General features: G+C 49.6%; 1 protein-coding gene across 1 annotated transcript; it reads right to left on the bottom strand.

Moving 5' to 3' along the window:
* Positions 1 to 1,252: 1,252 nt before the first annotated feature.
* LOC140010659 (uncharacterized) lies at positions 1,253 to 6,346 on the bottom strand. The gene has a single exon (XM_072057962.1). It carries the CDS (start codon positions 6,344 to 6,346, stop codon positions 1,253 to 1,255), a length of 5,094 nt encoding a protein of 1,697 aa, XP_071914063.1.
* Between the last annotated feature and the right edge of the window lie 16,064 nt (positions 6,347 to 22,410).

Raw genomic sequence — 22,410 nt, 5'->3', positions numbered from 1 at the left:
AGCTGGAAAAGAAGAAGGCGACTGAGCTGGCCGTGACTCTGGAGGCTGAGCAGAAAAGGTCTACCGAGCTGGTGGAGGCAGCGAAGGAAGAAGGGCGTCGTCTAGGCGTCCAGGAGTTTAAGAAGTCCGAAGGCTTCATGAACGACCTGGCCATCCTGAATGGCCCTGTCCTGCAGCTCGGCTATACGAAAGCCTTAGTTGATGTTGAGTCCCTGAATTTGCCGGACTTTGACCTGAACAAATAACCAAATTGACAGGCTTGTCACGGGTTACTCCAATGGGCGCGACCTGGCTGCCTTGGTCGCCGACCCTACTCTTCCCGCGCTCTCTCCAGAGCCAGAGCAAGAATAGCAAGGGGAGAGCTAAGCGGATAGTACATAGCTTAGGCCTGTAGGTTTTAGGCTAGGGTAGGGACCGAGCTGGCCAGCTCGCTTTTGTATGGCCCCCCACCTGTACATGCCTTTTTGAAATAGAATATATGGCCCTCTTTCTTACCCAACACTTGTAAAAATTTTCTTTTATTTCAAAGCTTTGAATACATTTATAATCCCAAATGCCGAACTACTAAAATAAAAGGCAGACCTGTCCAGCTGACCATTTTCAGCTCGGGCAGGATACTAAAGAAAAAGCCTTAAATTTGAGTTGTGCCAGGTGCGCGGGACTTCGCCTCCATCCAGACGAGCTAGCTTACAATAACCTGCTCGGTCAGCTTCCTTTACCACGTAGGGGCCTTCCCAGTTTGGGTCTAACTTGCCTATGCCCACAGCTCAGCTTACGGAGTTTTTGCGTAATACCAGGTCCCCTGGCTTGAAAGAAAGGTGCCTTACCATGGCATTGTAGTAACGTGTGACCTGGCCCTTATATTTAGCCATTCTTATAGCCGCCTCTTCCCTTCGATGCTCGAACAGGTCTAGGTCGAGTCGCATTCCTTCCTCGTTGCTTGGGCCACGAAGTGTTGCACCCTGACTGAAGGCATCCCAATTTCCGCAGGGATCATTGCTTCCACTCCATACGTTAGAGCAAACGGAGTTTCTTGTGTAGCCGTCCGAGGCGTAGTCCGGTAAGCCCATAGTATAGTGGGCAGCTCGTCTAGCCAACCTGTCCGAGCAGATTCTATCCTTGTCTTTAAGCCGTGCAGGATGGTTCTGTTAACATTCTCGACCTGCCCATTGGCTTGGGGGTGCTCTACTGAGGTGAAGTGCTGCTGGATGCCGAGCTCAGTGCACCACTCCTGAAGCGATTGATCCGCGAACTATCGGCCATTATCCGAAACGAGAACCCTTGGTATGCCAAACCGGTAGACTACGTTCCTCCAGAGGAACTTATGTATTGTGCTGCTGATCGTACTGAGCGGCTCAGCTTCTACCCACTTGGTGAAATAATCAATCGCCACCACCAAGTGCTCATAACCACCTGGAGCTCGGGGGAAAGGTCCTAACAAGTCAATTCCCCACTGGAAGAACGGCCACGGGCTATGGAGAGGAATCATTTCCTGAGTTGGGGCATGATGAACTGGGGCGTGCAGCTGGCATGATTTACACCTGGCTACCAGCTCGGCCGAGTCCCGGAATATGGTGGGCCAATAGTATCCAGCCAGCATTCCCTTCTTAGCCAATACTCTTGGACTGACATGGTTGTCGCAGATGCCTTCATGAAGCTCGCGCAGGACATATCTCCCTTCCTCAGGCGTTACACACTTCAACCACGGCTGCAAGTAAGATTTCCTGTACAAGACCCCATGTGTGAGCACGTATTTCTGTGATTTTATGAGGATCTTGCGAGCCTCTGTTCTGCTCGGCGGGAGCTCACCCTGAGTTAAATATTGGACAATAGGATCCATCCAAGAGCTCACTACCTGGATGACCGCCGCACCTACCTGTTCATACGCCCGACTTCTGACGATCTCAACTACTATCTCTTGACCTAAGATGCCAACCGAGGTGGAGGCCAGTTTGGACAGGGCATCAGCTCTCTTGTTCTGACTCCTCGGAATCTGCTCAAGCGCGAACTGCTCGAACAGGCCCTTCAGCTCATGCGTCTTGGCCACGTATTTTCTCAGCGTCCCCTCTTTGACCTCGTAGCTTCCCCATACCTGGTTCACTATCAGCTGCGAGTCGCTATAGACTTTTATCGATCTAGCTCCTAACTTCCGGGCCATTTCCATCCCTGCAATCAGAGCCTCGTATTCTGATTCATTGTTAGAAACTCTAAAATCGAACCTTAGTGCGTAGGGCAGCTCCTCCCCAGTAGACGCGCCGTCCACGTACAACGTCCAGGCGGGGTCAACTCGTCCCGTAGCCTCGGTAACCTTCCCGGCTTGGGCAGTCTCTCTGGCCAGTTCAGCCTTGACTGCTTTTCCAGGATGCTTGGCCTCGGCAGCGTTTAATGCCTGTCCAACCTCCACTGCCTCTCCGGCCTGTTCGACCTCGGCAACTTCTTGGGTCTGTTTGGCTTTAGCTGCTTCTTCGGCCTGCCCGTCCTCGACAGCTTCTTTGGCCTGCTCGACCTCAGCTGCCTCTTTGGGCTGTCCAACCTCTGCTACCCGAGTGGCCTGAGTGGCCTCGGCAGCGTCTTCAGCCTGTAAGACCTCTGCTGCTTCTCGGGTCGAGGTGGCCTTAGTAGTTCTTGGGACCTGTAAGGTTTTGGCTGCTTGTCCAGCGAGCGCATTTTTAACATCTTCTCCGTCCTTCCTGGCCCGATCGACCTTCGCTTCGAGCGATCCAAAGGAAATGCCATCCGCTATGAAATCTGCCAATGCTTGGGCTTTGATGGCCGTCCTGGGCTGATATCCCAGGTCGTACTCCGACAACTCGACGGCCCACTTCACCATTCGACCCGAGGACTCGGGTTTAGAAAGAATCTGTTTCAGGGGCTGGTCTGTCATGACCACCACGGGATGAGCTTGGAAGTACGTCCTAAGCTTCCGAGCTGCATGTACTAACGCCAAAACATATCGTTCCACCGCCGAGTACCTTGCCTCGGCTCCTTGCAGGGCGCGGCTGACATAATATACGGGTTTCTGCACTTTGTTTTCCTCTCGCACCAGCACTGCACTAATGGCCCCCTCTCCCGCAGCTAAGTAAATGAACAGAGTCTCTCCCAACTCGGGAGAGGTCAAGGCTGGCAACCGAGCGAGGTGGGCCTTCAGCTCATCGAACGCCCTCTGGCACTCCGGACTCCACTCGAACTGCCGACCTCCTTTCAGGGCCTTGAAGAAAGGCGACCCCCGAACTGCCGATTTGGACAGGAACCTGCTCAAGGCTGCCATCCTCCCTGTCAGACGTTGTACCTCCTTGATATTCCGGGGTGGAGCCATGTCCATGATGGCCTTGATCTTGTCCGGGTTAGCTCTTACCCCTTCTTTAGAAATCATGTAACCCAAGAATTTTTCCGACCTGACCCCGAAAGTACACTTCTTTGGGTTTAGCCGCATTCGTGAGTTCCGAAAAACCTCGAAAATTTCTCTCAGGTCGGAGATGAACTGCTCCTGGGTTCGACTTTTCACTAACATATCGTCCACATAGACCTCCAGGTTTCGGCCGATCTGATTTTTGAACAACTTGTTTACCAACCTCTGATAGGTCGCGCCCGCATTCTTTAGCCCAAATGGCATGGTGACGTAACAATATGTTCCGTCTTCGATGATAAACGAGGTCTTCTCCTGATCCTCCTCGTCCAGGGCTATCTGATGGTACCCCTTGAAGGCGTCCAAGAAACAAAAGATCTCATAGCCAGCTGTTGAGTCCACGAGCTGGTCAATCCGTGGAAGTGGGTAACAGTCCTTCGGGCAGGCCTTATTTAAGTCAGTGAAATCCACACACATCCTCCAAACTTTCTCCTCCTTTTTGACCAGCACCGGATTGGTTAGCCAGGTCGGGTAGTAGACTTCCTTAACGATCTTAGCCTCCAGCAACTTACCCACCTCGCTTTTGACAACCTCCTTTCTCTCAGGAGCAAAGTTCCTTTTCTTCTGCTTCACAGGTCGGACGTTGGGGTCCACATGTAGCCTATGGACTGCCAGCTCGGTAGGGATTCTTGGCATGTCATTAGCACTCCAAGCAAAAATCTTAGCATATTCCCCCAAAAGGGATTCCAAAGAACTCCCGGTCAGCTCGCCTAGGCCGGTGCCAACCTTCACCGTGCGTTCAGGTCGGTCGGGTTGGACGGGCAGCTCGGCTAACCCCTCGTCTGTCTCCAATCTTTTCCCTTTCTCCATGGGCTCCCAGGGCTCTAAACAAACTGTCTGAGCTACCAATTTCTCTTTGCCCTTGAGGGTGGCAATATAACACGTCCTCGCCACCTCGGGATCTCCCAGCACCTCAGCCACTCCAGCAGGAGTAGGGAACTTCATACTGAGGTACAAGGTGGAGCAAATAGCTCGGAGGGCATACAGTGTAGGCCGTCCCAGAATCATGTTGTATGATGACGGCTCCTTAACCACCGCGAAGTTTACCGGAACCGTCCGGCACTTCGGGGACACCCCCACCATAACCATGAGAGTGATCATTCCTTCCGGCCTCACGGGAGGACCTGCAAAACCGATCAACGGAGTTCGAACCGACACGAGCTGTCTATCCTCCAGCTGCAGCTCCTTAAAGGTCTTGTAATACAGCACGTCTATGGCACTTCCGTTGTCTATGTATACCTTCTTCATCTTGTAATTACAGGTGATAACTTCTATCACAATGGCTTCATGGTTATTGGAGGCCAGAGGGACTGCGTCTTCAGGTCCATAGATAATTTCCTCATACATCTTCAATCGCTTGGCCGAGCTCTCCCCCGTGGGAGGGGGGCGATTATTCCGCCGAGCTGTATGACTATCCCCGCCAGCAGGTCCTCCAGCAATAGTGTTAATCACCCCCGCCAGATTCTGTATTTCCTGCTCGGGAGTTTGGCCACGAGGCCCCTGAGGTCGGTCCCGGGGGTAGCTCGGACGTTCCGACCTGGGCCTTCCCCGTTGCTGGTCAGCTCGTTCATCTCGTATGAACTGCCCAAGGTGGCCTCGTTTGATCAGTTTTTCAATGTCTTTCTTGAGGTGACGGCAGTCCTCTGTATCGTGCCCCATATCTCGATGATAAGCGCAATACAGACCTTGGTCCCGTCTGCTTTTGTCCCCGGCCAAAGGTCGAGGAGGTCGGGAGAGCCCCTCCTGTTCCATCACTGCGAGCACCCGAGCTCGAGGTGCCGTGAGGCTAGTCCAAGACTTGTCTCCTCCCATTGGACGGCTCCTGGGGAGGCGGTCATAAGCGTTTTTCCTTCCCTGGCCAGGCCGTGTGTCCACCTGGTCAGCGCCCCTCCTGCGCTTGTCATCCCTCAATCTTTCCTGTGCACTTTTAAGGCGGTTAGCTTCCTCAGCGTTGGCCTTCTCGTGAGCTCGGTCTAGCATTTCCCGAACTGACTTGGGGGGTTTCTCCACGAGCTCGGTGTAGAGCTTCTGTTTGCGCAATCCGTTGATGAAGGCAGCCATGACCACCTTGTCATCGCGATCTCGAACCTGAAGGGATTCGTTATTGAAACGTACCATGTACTCGCGTAAGGATTCCTCAGGCCTTTGCTGGATAGTCATCAGATGCGCAGTGCTCTTGGAGAAAGCCCGTGATGAAACGAACTGGGCCGCGAACAGTCGCGCGAGCTGAGCAAAGGACCGGATGGACCTGGGGGGAAGCCCCTGGAACCACTGACGCGTCTTACCCTCCAAAAACATTGGAAAGGTCTTACACCTAACCGCATCTGCGGCAGTTTGCAGACGCATTTGGGTCGTGAAGGCAAACAAGTGATCCTCCAGATCCGTGGTCGCATCGTAAGACTTCATGCTGGGTATCTTGAACTTCGCAGGCAACGGGTAGTCCTCAATATCGGGCACGAAAGGGGAAGCGATGTACCTATCCGCCTCTGGGTCTAAGAGCAGGTCCAGCTCGTCCTGCACCTGGAGTTGCTCCTTCCGAGGCGAGAGCTCCTCCTTGGAATACCTCCGGACAGGCTCCGGATGCTCAGTTCGGGAGTGCCTGTGCGAAGGCTCTACAACATCAACCTGGTCGCGCGTGAGCTCCCGGCGCACCATTTTTGGCCGAGGGCTAGGGCTCCCCGTCCTAGATTCGGACGGGCCATCTCCCTGGCTCTTTAACCCCTGGCCGGGATGACCGACTGCCTGCCCCTTGAGGTAATTCACAATTGCCTCAAAAGTTGGCAGGTTTCCTGCCACCGCCTGGACCAACTGCTCCGGCGGAATTCGTGAGAGCCCCACGCCCTCGTCTCCAGGAGTCGGCCCTCGTGAGGGGTGCTGTGGGCTGCTTCCCTCATTCCCCTTGGATTCATCGGCATTCCTCTGAGACCTCGTTCTTGGCATGATTCGCAAGAGAAGAATTACGTTTCCCACAGACGGCGCCAATTGATGCGACTGCCAAAAACTAAATCCGAGCTGAGCAATAGCGAGCTGAACTGATCAGGGGCGACCGACCTGAGAGTGGGAGCCGAGCTAATGTTCCTGCAGAGAAAGGTCAAAGGTGGGACTGGTGTCCCCGGAATATCTCCGACGGTCAAGTCAGTAATGCTTGTCCACAGAGTAGTAGTTTAGAGTACTTGTGAATGCGTAACTTGTGTTGTCCTTAGGCGTGGTATATATAGAGCAGAATCGGTTGTAGTTTCCTTGTGGGAGTCAGAGTCCCCTTAGGGTTCGGAGTCTTCTTAGGGTTTTGCAAGGCGGCTCCTACAAGTTCGGAGGTGGCGGCCCATGAGGCCCACCATAGGGAGCAACTGGTACGGCCGAGCTGGCATCTCCATGCCGAGCTGGCGCGTGCGAGACGTGAGGTCTCTATCGCCGACCTGACGTGTGTTGTTTGCCGAGCTGACACGTGTCACGCGTGGATCTGCCCCACTACATCTTACCTTGTATTTGTATAGTTCTTTTGTTTAACTTAACTATTTCAAAATATCAAATACGTGAACTTCATCTTGACGAGTGTCGAGCTAGACAGACTAAAGCACAGTTTCTCAATTAAATTGATAACTATTCCTTCGCTTCTAACGACCCTAAAATAATTTCATATTTCATTTCCATGTTTAGTTTGTCTCTTTATACTTTGACTACTCTACCTTCAACAATACCACGAGGCACGCTCCTCAGAGTACTTAAATTTAGGAAGGTAGAGTTAGTATGTAGTTATTCCGTATAACAAAACTACTACACTTTAATTTTTTTTCTTAGCTTTCGATATCATGGGCAATTTTCATCCTTCTATGATGTACTGATGTAGGGGTAAAAGGGGAAAGCAAAAGCAACCAAACCTTTTAGGGTAAAAAATAAAAAGGCTACTTATGATAAATTTAATATACAGAATGTCCTCGGACTTTTAAAACGTATAACACGACACCTCATATTTTGAACTACTAGCTTCACAATTAAGTAATCTTATGTGCTTGACAACCGAATTAGCTTAAATTAGAATCTATTAACACCAGCTACATAAAATAGCATTTACAAGGACATAACGCCAATACTATGTAAATATTAGCTTAATAACTAAATAAGGGGCTTAAAAACCAAATCATGAAATTGTAGATTATAATCTATAATTATCAGCATCCATACTAAATAGCTTTAGAGGACATAACCAAATTATGGAAATGTTGATATTAACCGGTTCCGAATTTCCTTTAAAAAAAGATCATGAATTTAAATAAAGAGCTATCCAAAAGCACACTCCAAAACACATTACTCACTAAAGGAACATACCTCGATCCTAAAATCTCATTTTAGCAACTAATGATATCGATTTTAAAGTATAGCTTAAAGTTAGCATTCACTAAAGACGATTAGAAAAAACTCAACTATAACTAAAATGCTTATTAAGTAGAAAACCCAATTCCGCAACAATTATAGTTGAAAATCTCCAATATAAGCATTCGCCTTTACCGAGGTAAACATTCTCCACACCAGCAATTCAACAGGCTCCCAAATCATTGGAGTTCTTCAAAAGGCTTGATGCATTATTCAAAAAAAAAAATCTCAATAAAAAAATCCACATACACAAGGAAAGGTAAAGAAATGTAAACATGATTGTCATTTGCACAAAAGAAGGGAGGGCTCATTGCCACAGACTAATTATAGAATGCTAATTACTATCTTTCAAAAGAAAAAGATAGCAGATTATTAATTTATTTTTAAAAAATAAAAGGCCACAGTCCTCAATATCATTCGCAGTGAACCACATTTCAGAGACTTGTCGGCACTTGGCTGGCTGTTCCGAGAACAATCCATGAATGGTCAGAAACTACAAAATTAGCGGCTTTGGGCAATGGTGTTGATCAACTTAGTGAGTCAAAAAAATTGCCTAAATCGTCCGTCCGAGTCGACCCGTTTCCAAAAAAAAAAAAAAAAAACCATTCATGCTACACTTAAAATAATAACAATTCTCTACAAAAAATCCCAAGAAAAAAAATTGGTGATTCTTCAAAAGCCAAAATGCCACAAACATCTTGGGCAATTCTTCAATATGAAGAGCATGCATTACTGCAACGGAGCTCAAAAGTACTGCAATTATTGTTGTATTGACTGCAAATGATTCTTTACTCCCTACCATTACATTCTTTATCCGTTACACAAGTGATTCTCCAAGTAGCCTGCATTCAAGCTATATGGAACGGGGAATAACAGAAGTGACTCTCCAAGTAGCCTCCATTAAAGCTCTATTCAGCAGAGCATTATTAATCATTTATCTCAATTGCAACGGCTTACCAATTCTACTCCACCTCTCTCATTTGGATGAACCTCTCATCTCAGTGAATTTGTGAAGTTGATTCCAACATTCTTAAATGCATGTAAATTATTATTTTCTGGCCCTTCCATTCTTCAGTTTCAGTAGCTTTCCCAACTTACTGCATTCCATTTTCTGTTTGTAATAATGGCAGTTTAACAGATACCAAGGGTATTATAGACATACAACTTTTTCACATGCAATGTGATGCTATACCCTATGCTTCATTCTTGTCCCCCGACTTGCCCTCTGCCCAAACTAACCTTAGAGCATAAAGCATACAATTCCCAACGGTCCACACCCAATTGGCCCAAAAGGATACCATAGACAAAACACTATTACTCTACCCATATAGATGTTGTACACTTTGCACAAAATATGGTGTGTCATTCTTCCTATCCCCAAAATGCCACTCCACTTGACAGACGAAAAATGCTCAAGGGTCACATGCAAACTCCTTTTTATATATGTATAGGAAATTGTAAAGTTGACGGCGTTAAAAGTAATGCGAATGGATGAAAAGATAAAAATGCCCCGATATAATTAAGCAAAAGACAGCATAACAAAATTATCTATTTCATGCTCTAGAGAGAGAGAGAGTTAGGGTTAAGGGCTAAAACATGTATATTTGTTAGAAATCAGGTATAAAAAATTTATTTTTAAGTTCCAATAAGTCATTTTCTTTAATTTTAACGGATTTCGTCATATTTACAATTTAGTTCAAATCATGAGGTTGTTGTTTTGTACGTTTTGAAACTACTGGAGACTTTTCTATACATTAGATTTATCATAGAGGGCTTTTCTTTTTTTTTTTTACCCAACTTTTTAACATGAAAAGCCAAAGTTAGATGCATAAGGTAAGATAAGATGCAGAGAACTCAAGAATTAATGCAACTTTCGATTTTTAATGAGGAATCTATCCCCGGTCGTTAAACTATTTTCATGTTACTCTTTTGACCCCTTAGCAATATATTACCGTAAATAAACTCCTCAACAAAAAAAAGTGGCACATTTAAGGATTTTTGTCAAATTTAGCTATTAATGCTGATGGAGTGAGGGTAAAATTGATCGAACACAAGAATTTTTTAACAATAAAGTACCTAGAGAATCTTTAAACTATTCTTGTTATTAAGTTTTGGCCCCTACTCTAAATTTTGTCTCAAAATAGCCCCTAAACAATTAAAAGTATATAGTTTCAACCCTTCCAACAATTTTAGTTGTAAGTGTAGTTGAAACCAAAGGACAGTTTTGTCCAACCACTTAATATAACCATTGAGACCAGAATTAGAAGTGTTAAGAAGAAGAATACACTTTTATCCTTGTCCCGTCGGTACTAACAGCTAAATTTAATATAAGTCCTTAAATGTAACACTTTTTTTTTGTTGAGGAGCTTAATTGTAATAATATATTATTGAAGGGCTAAATGAGTGAAACGGGAATAGTATAGGGGTTGGATGGATAGTTTCCTCATTTTTAATTAAGTATGTACTAGGTGGACAATTTGGTTAAAGATACGGGAAAAAAGCAAAAATGAAAAAAAGAAGTTTTAAATCTCATGATGGCACTGGTTTTATAGGCCTAACGCATTGCGTCAGGTCGCCTGGATTTATTAGTGGTCATGTGTTATTTTAGTTTAATATTTTTCTTATATTTGTGTATAAGAAGTACAACATTTTTAAATTTACTAAATGGCTTGAAACATGAGTTGCAGAAGTTAGCCTAATGAGGATGTGAGGCTCAGTTTATTTAAAGATGAGGAATACTAATAAAATAACAGATATTGAACATGCAAACAGTATGCAGGAGGAGATGAAGTACACAATATCACAGTCAAGCTTGAAACAAAACTCAGCAGCATGCCTGAAGCAAATAGTCAACAAAACTTAGATACATGCTCTACATCAAAAAGACAAGCAAGTCTAAATCCCCAGTAGTGTGGAATTCAGTGCATCTAACCATAGAAATAACAATAGCAGGAAGACAAATGTTAGTAAAGATACAGATCGTAAAGCACGATCATAGATTTCTTGTCAGAACAGGGGAAAGTTTAAATCAACAAAACCTTATATAATAACTTTGAATACAAACACAAGGAATGAAGGGGTCAATTTGTTGCAATTATTGAAAGAACTTTCTTGTAAACAACATTCTTGGAAGAATATGTGAGTTCAGGCCAAAAACAATACAATTACTATTAACTCAAGCCAATCAGCAAATCCCGAACTGGAGCTTGTTCGGCTTGCTTCTCTGCTAGCCGCACAATAACGTTTTGTAAAGTAAATGTAGTGATTTCTTCATCAAATATGTAATAAGACATAGCATTTGATTACTGAAGAAGCACGGAACTTCCCCTAGGAGAGCTGACCTGACCAGCTCGGGGTGCTGATGGAAGAGCTGACTCCAAGCCTGCAAAACAAACAAAGATGGACTGAAAAGGGGGGCCCGAGGGTTGTCCCTGAGGGCACTCCGACGGTCAAGTTAGTTTTCCGGTGAGAAGAGTTCACTGGAAGTTGTAACAGCCGGGAGTAATTTGCCTATATGAGCGTACCTTGTACAGTTGACGTGTGCTACCATTTATACCTATGAAGGAGTCCGACCTCCGCACGTTTCGGGACCTGCCCAGGATAGCCCCTATCCCGCACTCAGGGGGATTGCCCCCGACCTCTTCGGGATCGACCTGCGCCCCTCCGGGAGCCCTAGCGGCGAGGCCCAGGCCGGCTGCCGGGGGCCAAGGGCCGAAGCCCAGCTCGACCTTGTCTGGGCTGCCACGTGTCCAGGCCCAGAACGGGGCCACTGCACTAGGCCCCTTGATTAGGTAGGCTGTCAGGCAGACCTAATCAACCTCTGCCACGTGGGAGGTCAGAGCCGCGCACTACCTTGCCCAAGTCACCTCCGGCACAGGGTTGTCACAGGGACGCTGTGCCCGCGTCCTTTCAGTTGTCACGTCTCTTCGATTTTCGTGCCAGCATTAAATGTATTCACATGGGACGGTTCGATTTCAAGCAACCGTTTCCCCCCCATTTCTCCTCCTATAAATAAGAACCATCAGATTTCATCCGGCTCCATTTGCTACTTTCTCCTTCCCTCGCGCATTTTGCACTCCCATTTCTCTTTTGTGCACTTACATTTCCACTCTCCGGCAACTTCCGGTGTCCCCCATCCAGATTCCGGCGAGCTTTCCGTCCATCTTCTGTTTCGACATCATCAGTAAGTTCCCTTCTGCAGTTTCCCTTCCCTTCACGGTGTCTCCTCCATTCTCTGCTACACCTTTTATGTCGGGTCACCCCGGCGACGCTCCCCCTGTGCCCAGAATCATCATATTGTCCACTCCTTCTCCCTCGTCTTCATCGCCATCTTCTCCTCCTCCCCTTTCCTTTTCTTCTGTTCCTAGCTCCCGCTCCCACACTCCAGAACTGCTTGAGCCCACTGACACCATGAGCTCTCCTTCTGCCCATTCCCCCTCAGCCCATTCCCCTACAACCCGGGACCTGGAGGATGCGGCCGAGCTCGATGCCTACCTCGAGCAGTCCTCCACTTCCTCCCCCAGGTCTCCCCATGGCTCTCCTGGCAGGGCCCAGGAGGGGAGCTGGGAAGGATAGGGACTCTTCCGAGGGGACCCCTGACAACCCGCAGGAGGACGCCCCTGAATTCGACTTCGACCACCCTGACCGCGAGGAGGTCACCATCTCACCCGAGGTGGTGGCCGGCCTGGTCAGGACCTACTCCATTCCTCCGGCCTTTGAGCCAAGGGCTGCCGGGCCCGGCGACCGAGCCTGCCGACCTCCCCCTGGCTTCGTAGCCATATACAAGGAGCAGCTGATCGGAGGGCTCCGCCTTCCAGTTACTCCGGCCCTGGCCGAGGTCCTGAGCTACTTCGGACTCAGGATCACCCAGGTTCACCCCAACTCGATCAGGATCATCATAGGATTCCTGATCTACTGCCAGATCTGCTCCATTCCTTACTCCCTCTCCCTCTTCCGAGCTGCTTTTGTCCTCAAGGCATCCTTCCCCGGGTGGTATTACTTCAGCCGCCGGGCAGGGGACCGAAGCCGGGGAGACAAGGGCTGCCAGGACTTATTCCACAAATTCCCCTCTTCCGTCAAGAACTGGAAAGGGGACTTCTTCTTCATCGAGTCCATCGGCCTGGACGCCACCGCCTGGAGGGTCGGGGCGGTCAAGCTCGATCCCTACCCTAAGCACCTGGACTCTGAGACCCTCTCCCAGCTGCTGAGCTCTAAAGTGAAGCTCACCGCCACCAAGTTCTCCAGCGAGCAGATCTCTACGGCCGGGCTGATGGGGACATTGTCCGGGTCCTCTGGCGAGGTGGAGGCCACCCCCGTCGACCTCGACGCCTGTAACGCTGGCCCTAACCTTGTAGCCCGTTGCATTTGCACATGTAGTTATACTGACTTGCCGCCAGGCTCCAACTGACCTTGTTATTCTTTTGCAGTGAGGAAGCTGTCCAAGCTGCTGGGTGCGCCCACTGAGGAGGCCACCGCCACTTCTCGGCCAGAAGCTGCCCAGGAGGTCCCTGGGGCGACCCCAGCTATGGGGGGCGGCCAAGCCCCCCAGAAGGAAACGCAGGGGACCCCCTCCCCTACCAAGAAGGTTGCCAACAAAAGGCGGTCGGGCAGAAGAGGGGTCGAGGGGACGAGCCCTCCCAGCCCGGGAAGAAGCTCGCGCTGGTCCCTGCACAGCGTCCCCCTCTCACGCTGGTCTCCGGGGGGCCGGCCCACCTGGGCGTGGGCTCTGCCGAGGAGCATGCCCAGGAGTCGACTCCCCCGAGCTTGTGGCACTTCCGCCACATAGCTCCCCTGAAGCCAGGCCAAGCCCCCACGATGCACGACTCCCGCCGCTTCTGCCCGTCCTGGGAGCTCTCCATCAACGACCGAGCCCAGTTTCCCGAGGTGGCTCGCGAGCTGATGGCGGGCTCGGTCCTCCCTCGCGACAAGAGGTGGATGGAGCTGGCCAAACCTTCCGAGCTCCTGGACGCGTATTACACCGCCCAGACTCAAGTAAGTCTAGCCCTTGGGATGGTTTTGCCTCCGTGTCTCGGTTAAGTATTGTGACGTGCTGACCTGTTCTCTTCCTCCTTTAGGCCAACGCCGCTGGTACCGCCCTGGCGACCCGCTTCTCCGAGCTGTCCCCCGACCTGGAGAAGTTGCGGAGACAGAACCTGGAGATGGAGAAGAAGCTGTCCCAGGCCCTCAAGGAGGCAAGCTCCCTCAAGGCCAAACTGGACAAGGCCGAGAAGGGGCTTGACGCTACTCAGGTCCAGCTCGCCTCCACCAGGTCGGAGCTCGACCAGGAGAAGGCCGGTGTGGCCAAGCTGAAGGAGGAGCACGCCATCGAGCTCTCCGGCACAGTCAACCGGGAGCGGAAGAGGGCCGTTCGGGAGTTCCTTACTTCCGATCAGTTTGAGGAGAACATCGCCCACCTAAACCTGCCCATCCTCCAGGTCGGCTGCACCCGGGCCCTGGACCAGGTGAAGAAACTCAATCCTCCCGGCCTCGATGTGACGACCCCACTTCTCCCAAGGGCGAACCCAAGGGTATCGGCGGGCCGCCTGCCTAGCTCGCGCCAGGACTCAAAACTTAAAGTTTGAAAGAGCACTAAATACAATATATACAATCCCAAAAGAGTTATAATTACATTCTCCAAAAGTATCGAGTCAAACCACCAAAACAAAAATAAACATCCTAACTGTTCAACTATTACAAGCCAATCTAACTATACTAGTATACGAGCCAAAAGTCCCCGCGTCGGCCCCTGCTAAGGAAAACAAAAGGAATGGGGTAAGCTATATGCTTAGTAAGTAAACAGGGGCGAAAGCATAAATTTCACGTAACAGTTACACAATAAGAGTAAAGCAAAAGCAGAAAAGAACAACATCATATAATAAGGATACGGGTGGCTCCAAAGCCAATTCATGTGCCATGCATGATCTCTTGCCGACACTCCGTCGACCACAAATAATAGTCCGTAGAACTTCACTTGTGCACCCACCGACACCTTATCACCCTCACTGGCCAGTCACCTCACAAACTTGCCCGGGCGAACGAAATCACAAACTTGAGCTTGAGTCACAAGCTCGGGTCACAAACTTGGTCACCTTCTCGGTGAACCGGATTCACAAAATTGGTTCATAACATGAACCTACAAACTTGGTGACCTCAGACTAAGTTGGACTGCCTTCGACCAAACCCTAACCGGCTCGAATAGTCCAACCAGGTCAAGAGTTCGCCCCAAACTCACAAACTTCACAAAATTATTCAAAATCACAAACTTTGCAAACTTCACAAACTTTATTCGAAAGTCGCCCCGAGCCACAAGCTCAAGGGTTTTGGTTCCAAAAGGTTCATATACATATGCCAAGTACAATTATACATTCAAATTAGGGTTTAGGTCGAGTGCGATAAAGTACACCCTCGCCTAAGTGCCCTTTTCACATATCTCAAACACATAGCAAAGAAAACACACCAAACTGGCCTGAATACTTACTCAAAATACCAAAAGTAGTACAAAGGCGGAATTCACTTTGTGTGTTGGCTAGTAGTGGGCCCCACCGGCTCCGCCTAGCTCACCACTGTTTGAAATCGAAGATTATGTCACAATATATCACAAACGGCAACTAACGTACTTAAAACAAGCAAAACGGCAAAATTGGCACGCGCAAGTGCGGAAACGACAAAAATGGCACACGCGCGCGCGCGGAACGGCAAACGGGACGGCCAAATCTGCCATCTCAAACCGTTTTGGTCAAAAGTTAGGCTAGGAGTGTCGGATCAAGGTACATGAGGTACCGTTGCGAAGCTAAGAGGAAGGGCTACAACTTCCCTTTAGACATCTCAACCCAGATCTCAATAGATATAGGTCAAAAATGCACGAAATTGTGCCAGCTGTTTCATTGCGAGTTACCAAACAGGCCCTGTTTACAAGGCCGTAACTCATGGCTCAGAAATCGAAATCAAGAAATTCCAAAGGCGTTAGAAAGCTGGGACATAAGGCTAAAACTTTCATGTTTTGGCCAAGACCTGAATCCATTCAGAACAGAACGAAAATCGAGTGCCAAAATACCCGTCAGAACTGTCCAAATACCGGGCAGTTCTGACGATCGATATTGTTTTGATCAAAACCGGAGCTACGGAACTCAGATTTCAACGTACTTTATACCGTTTCGAAGCTAAGACCAAGATCTAAATTTCTTATGAAGGAGTTGACACCCAAATCGTACTGTATCAAAACCGAAAGATCACGGGCAGAAGCTAAACTAAAAGACGTACCAAATCTGATGTTCAAAACAGGCTTGAGCATTTCATCTATAACTCATGATACACTAATCCGTTTAACCTGAGATTTTACAGTCATACACAGGACTCAAGGGGATACAATGTTGAAGAAGGCTACTCAATCTAGTTTCGAGTGCAACCAGGTCGAAAGTGCAATATACTATACCAGAATCGCAAAAACAGATTCACAAAACGTATTCTAGTGCAAACATCATAACTCAGCCTACACAAGTCCAAATCCAGAAATTCCAAAGGCATATGGTAGCTAATACATCAAGCTACATTTCATTAGAAGACCATAACAACTAATTCTGAAGCAATACCAGCCAAAACAACCAATTACAAGTGCAGTTTTCACATTCTGATCAACCCAGAACAGCAACAGTAAAATCGACATATCTCACTCTACACCACTCCAAATGACCTGAAATTTTACAGGCACCTCAAACACATCAATACCTACAACTTTCATGTTTTAACCAAAGGCCAATTCGGCCTCTAAGTAGGAGATACAAAACCGGACAGAAAAGGGGGTGGTGAAACCCTAAGTTGCTGAAATTTCCTCCAAATCCAAAATTACTTGCAATTATCACTCATTTGCACTTACTAGAGTCATTACCCCTCATTTCCAATCATCATACATAGCCACATCATAGTGATCATATGCAACCAGCAAAAATTCCAAATAAATAGAAAACTTCATCAATCTTAACTAAAATCAAGAAATAGTCCACAAAATCACACTCATAACAACCACAAGTCATTTATTAAGCATCTTTAGATAGAAGAGAGGGGTTCCATAGTCACTTACCTTAGAACCAAAGAAGAGAGACCACTTAGCACCTTAAGCTTCCAAACAACTCCACACAACACCTTACAAGCACTAAACTAAGAGGTTTTATGGAAGGAATTCAAGATTAAACGGTTAAGTTGTTGATTTGGGCAAGATTAGAGCAAGGAATTGAGAGAGGTTTTCTTCCTTCTTGCAAGAGAGAGGGCCGGCCAAAGGTAAGAGAAAAATGGTGATTTTTGGTTAATTTTAAGATATTTAACCAATTGGGTCAAAAGTCAAAAAATGGAATAGTAAATCTTATTGTAAGAGTTAATCTTATGGTGACACTTGTCACCTTTTATGAAATATCTACCTAACTTTTCTCTCTCATATCCATCCAAATTGCAATCTCTACTTATCTCTTAACACCCGGTAAATTAAACCCAGTATTCGAAACTTAACCTAATCGGCCGAAATTTTCTGAACTTTTCGCACTCGTGGGTCCCACGTTCGATATACGTTGTTAATTTCTCAAAAACCAACTAATACTAGAAAAATCATCTAAAAACTCCATTTACTCAATAAAAATTATCTGGGGAATTTTTCTAATACAGAAAAATGTAGAAAAGACGAGTTTCCAATCTTAACCGGAAATTAGGGTTTTTGTTCACTTCGGGTTTCTAACCTTCTTAAACTTAATTAATCTATACAAAATGGATTAAATCCTATACTTACCCACACTAAAACACACATTAACATAACTAACTTTAATCACCACTCAAACTTGTTCGAATACAAAACTAGGGTTTAAATCTTACTCCCTACTTAGGGTTTTCGAAATACTCCCAAAACCAAACGTTACCGCCCAATTAATGAATATATCAACGTAGAACGAACTGGGGCCTCACACTCGACTTGGCGAGTTTCAAAGACTACAATCCCGCGGCCGAGGCGAGGCTGGACTGGCTCTTCGACGGGTACCGGAAGGGGCACTCCCTGAAGGAGCTGGCAGGCCGGACTGACACCGGGGCCGTGCTGGAGGAGGTTCCCTTGGAGGAGGGCGGGTCCCCCGGCCGAGCTGCTGGGAAGGAGCCAGTGGTCTAGGGCGGCGGCCACTCCAGAGACCCTTTCCGTCTTCCTATAAGGATGTGACCATGCTCTAGTTGAAAATGCTCTTGGAGGTCCATCCAAGACGGAAGGGCTTCCCTGCTTCCGGGCTCCTGAATAGCCTTCACCATACGCTTCTCAACATGCTTAAGGTGTACTTTCAACTCCTACCCCTGTCGGGCCACCAACAGGTAGAACAGACATCGAAGGAGATCGCCAACTCGGAGACTTTGCGGTAGATAGGCAGGGCGTTTTGTAATAGATAGGCGGCTCAGAAACTCTGTAAGCCTTGTAATAGATAGGCTTTGAATGTATATATAAAACTTGAGGATTATTTCGCATTTCTTGCCTGCTCACCATTGTGTCGTGCCGACCTCTAGGGGTCGAGCATCAGTTTCCGTCCAAGTTCTCACTCATTCCGACCTCCTGGGCCAAGCCTTGACTTGGAAGCCTTGGAAGGTTTAACCCATGCCGACCTCTTGGGGTCGAGCATGCTAGGCGTCGAGCTCCTTTCCGCCGACCTCCTGGGTCGAGCGCGGAGTTTTCAGAACCCAGAACCCCTCCAAGTTTCCTCATTTTTCCTCGATCATGCCGACCTCGTGGGCCGAACCCTATACTCGATCATCAAGCATCAAATTTCCAAGGCAGTCCTGCCGACCTCCTGGGTCGAGCGTTGAACCCCCGGGTCTTGCAGGCGTGCCGACCTCTTGGGGTCGAGCGTCAAATTTCCAAGGCAGTTATGCCGACCTCCTGGGTCGAGCGTTGAACCCCCGGTTTTAACAGATGTGCCGACCTCTTGGGGTCGAGCATCAAATTTCCAAGGCAGTTATGCCGACCTCCTGGGTCGAGCGTTGAACTCCCGGTTTTAACAGACGTGCCGCCCTCTTAGGGTCGAGCATCAAATTTCCAAGGCAGTTATGCCGACCTCCTGGGTCGAGCGTTGAACTCCCTGGTTTTAACAGACGTGCCGACCTCTCGGGGTCGAGCATCAAATTTCCAAGGCAGTTATGCCGACCTCCTGGGTCGAGCTTTAACTCGGATGCCTTGGAGGATTTAACTTAGGCCGGCCTCTTGGGTCGAGCGCAGAGTTTTCAGTACCCTTCCAAGTTTTTCCAGCCGACCTCTTGGGGTCGAACACTATCTCTTGATACACTTCGTACTACCTCAGCCCCCCACTAGGACACTTAGGGAGGAAACGCGAAGTGTGCTAGTGAAATTCAAACTGTATGAGCTTGGAAGCAGACACGAACGAGTAAAAGTAAAATTGCCAAAGTCGAACTTTTATTGAAAGTTAAAACAAAATTTTCGGATTCCAAAGTACAGGCAACTGGATATTCTGGTCTACCCTACGTTAGAAACAGGCGCAGGTTGGAGAAGTGCCAAGTACGGGGTACCTCAGATCCATCCATGTCGGCGAGCTTGCAGTAACCGGCCCGACCTACCTCAAGGACCTTGTAGGGGCCCTCCCAATTTGGGTCGAGCTTGTTGGAACTGTGAGCTCGGCTGATCGAGTTCTTCCTTAGGACGAGGTCCCCGGGCCGGTACTGTACCGTCCTCACTTTGGCATTGTGATAGCGGGCGAGCTGGCTTTTATACTTAGCCATTCGAACAGCCGCTTCCTCACGCCTGGCTTCGAGCATGTCCAAGCTGCACCGAAGCTCTTCCTCGTTGGATGTTGCCACGAAGTTCTGTGTTCTGGGTGAGGGAAAACCGACCTCTGCGGGCACCACAGCCTCTACTCCATAGGTTAGGGAGAATGGGGTCTCTTGGATAGCCGCCCGGGGCGTAGTGCGGTAAGTCCAGAGGACACTGGGGAGCTCATCCAGCTAGCTCGATTGGGCGGACTCCAGTCTAGTCTTCAACCCTTGCAGAACAGTTTGGTTAGCGTTCTCCACCTGACCATTGGCCTGGGGGTGACCAACCGACGTGAAGTGTTGGTTGATTCCGAGCTCGGCCCACCAGCTCCGGAAAGGGTTTTTTTCGCGAACTGGCGGCCGTTGTCGGATATCAGGACATGTGGAATCCCAAACCGACAAACTATGCTCTTCCAGAAGAATTTCTGAATTGACTTCCCCGAGATAGAGACCAGGGGCTCCGCCTCCACCCACTTTGTGAAGTAGTCAATGGCCACCACGAGGTGCTCATATCTCCCCGGGGCTCGGGGAAAGGGACCCAGGAGGTCTATCCCCCATTGAGCGAAGGGCCAAGGACTATGGATGGGAATCATCTCCTGAGCTGGCTGATGACGCAGCGAGGCGTGTACCTGGCAAGCTCGGCATTTCTGGACCAGATCTGCTGCGTCTCGGAAGACCGAGGGCCAGTAGTAGCCCAGAAGGAGACACTTTTTGGCCAACACCCGAGATCCCACGTGTGTCGCACAAATTCCTTCATGGACCTTCCGCAGGACGTAATCACCTTCCTCGGGAGTCACGCACTTTAACCAGGGGGACAAATACGACCTCCTATAGAGGGTACCCCCGGCGTAGGCGTACTTGACAGCCCGGAGCTGGATTCGGCGAGTCTCGGCTTTGTTTTCGGGGAGGGCACCCGAGCTGAGGAAGTCTATGAGGGGCGTCATCCAGGTGATCATCCCTTCCGAGCTGACGGGTGGTCCTGTGAAGCCCACCAGAGGCGTCCGGACCGGGGTCAGCTGGTCATCCCTTAATCCGAGCTCCTTGAACACTCGATAGAACATAATGTCCACCGCGCTACCCTGGTCGACATACACCTTTTTTACCCGGTAGTTGTTGGTGACAATGTCTATCACGATGGCTTCGTGGTTCCCGGAAGCCAGGGGGACCGCATCCCTTGGCCCAAAGGTAATCTCCTCGTCCATGCGCAAGCGCTTTAAGGAGTCGTCCCCCTCAGGGGGTGGTCGCTTGTTCTTCCGAGCTGCACGACTGTCCCCCCCGTGGGGCCTCCGGCGATGGTATTTATCACTCCCGCCAGGTTTTGGGTGCCCTGGTCGGGAGAGTGGCTCCGAGGAGCGTCGCGCCGCTCAGGGCGATCGCGTCGCCGTCCCTCGTGCCTATCTCCGTAGTGGTTGCGCCCCGGCTCCTGACCTGGTCGGCGTACGAACCGCCCTAAAAAGCCGCGCTGGATCAGGTCTTCTATCTCCTTACGCAGGGCCCAGCATCCCTCCGTGTCGTGTCCGACGTCGCGGTGGAAGGCGCAGTACCGATCCTGGTTCCTCTTATTCCGGGGTGTCCCCATCTTGGGCGGCCGATCTCCCAGCCCTTCTGCCTCCATAACAGCCAGGATCTGAGCTCTCGGCCGTGTCAGAGGGGTGTAGGTCTTCTCTGGGAGTGGCGGCGGAGTAGGGGCCTTCTCTCTCGAGAGCCGGTCGAAGACGTTTTTCTTGGACGAGATGTCCTTGCCCTCGGGGAGATTAGTCCTACCTTTCCGATCTCCGAGCTCCCGATCGGATTCTTTCTTTAGACGACCTGCCTCCTCCGCATTAGCAGCCTCGTGCGCCCTGCGAAGAAGCTCTTCCAGGTCTACGGGAGGCTTCTTGGCCAGGTCGTAGAAAAACTCCTCGACCCTGAGCCCGTTCGTGAAAGCGGCCATCACCACTTTTTCGTCCCTGTCCCTGACCTGCAAGCTCTCCGCATTGAAGCGGGTCATGAAATTCCTCAGCGACTCATCGAGTCTCTGCCTGATGGACATCAGGTGAGTTGCGTTCCTCGCGTAGACCTTTGAGGAAACGAACTGGGCTGCAAACTGCCGGGCCAGCTCTGGGAAGCTCCGTACAGACCCCGGTTTGAGTCCCTGGAACCAGAGCCGCGCCTTCCCCTTTAGGAACATGGGGAAGGTCTTGCAGTGGACCTCGTCCGCGGCGGTCTGGAGGCGCATATGCGTCAGGAAGACCGAAAGGTGGTCTTCCGGGTCTGTGGAGGCATCGTACATCTCAATGCTCGGAATCTTAAACCTCCGGGGTAGAGGGTAGTCCTCTATTTCCCGGGTAAAGGGCGAGTTTGCGTAGTTGTCCTCGTACTGCCGGGGCCTCAAGATCTGCTCAAGCTCATCCCGGGCAGGGTCCAAATGAAGGTGGTCGCAGGGCCAGCTCTTGGCAGACCTGGCCGGGGAGCGCACGTGACCGTTCCTCGCTGGCCTCCCCGGCGAGGGACCCCTCGGCTTGCTCCCCGTGGACTTGTGTCGGGAGTACCTCTCGCTGTCCCCGACCTCCGAGGCTCGCGGGCGGGGTGGAGTCCGTGGCCTTTTCCTCCGAGGGGGCTGGTCTCGCGACTCATCCTCCGAAGGATCAGGGGGTGACTCCTTCTCCTTCCCCCTGGCCTTGGAGGTCTGCGCACCCTCAGCCCCCTCTCCCTCCTTCGCCTGCCGGATTATATCTTCCAGCATGGGGAGATTTTCCGTCACAAACTGGAAGATCTGCTGCCTGCGCTCCCCTGAAAAGGCTGAACCCCCGGTGCCCCGAGACGCCTCAGCCTCCTTCCGCTGGGATCCTTCACCGCCTCCGGGGCCGGTGCTG

The sequence above is a fragment of the Coffea arabica genome, chromosome 7c, assembly GCF_036785885.1.
Source record: "Coffea arabica cultivar ET-39 chromosome 7c, Coffea Arabica ET-39 HiFi, whole genome shotgun sequence".
Lineage (NCBI taxonomy): Eukaryota > Viridiplantae > Streptophyta > Magnoliopsida > Gentianales > Rubiaceae > Coffea > Coffea arabica.
This window is presented reverse-complemented; position numbering and strand designations above follow the sequence as displayed.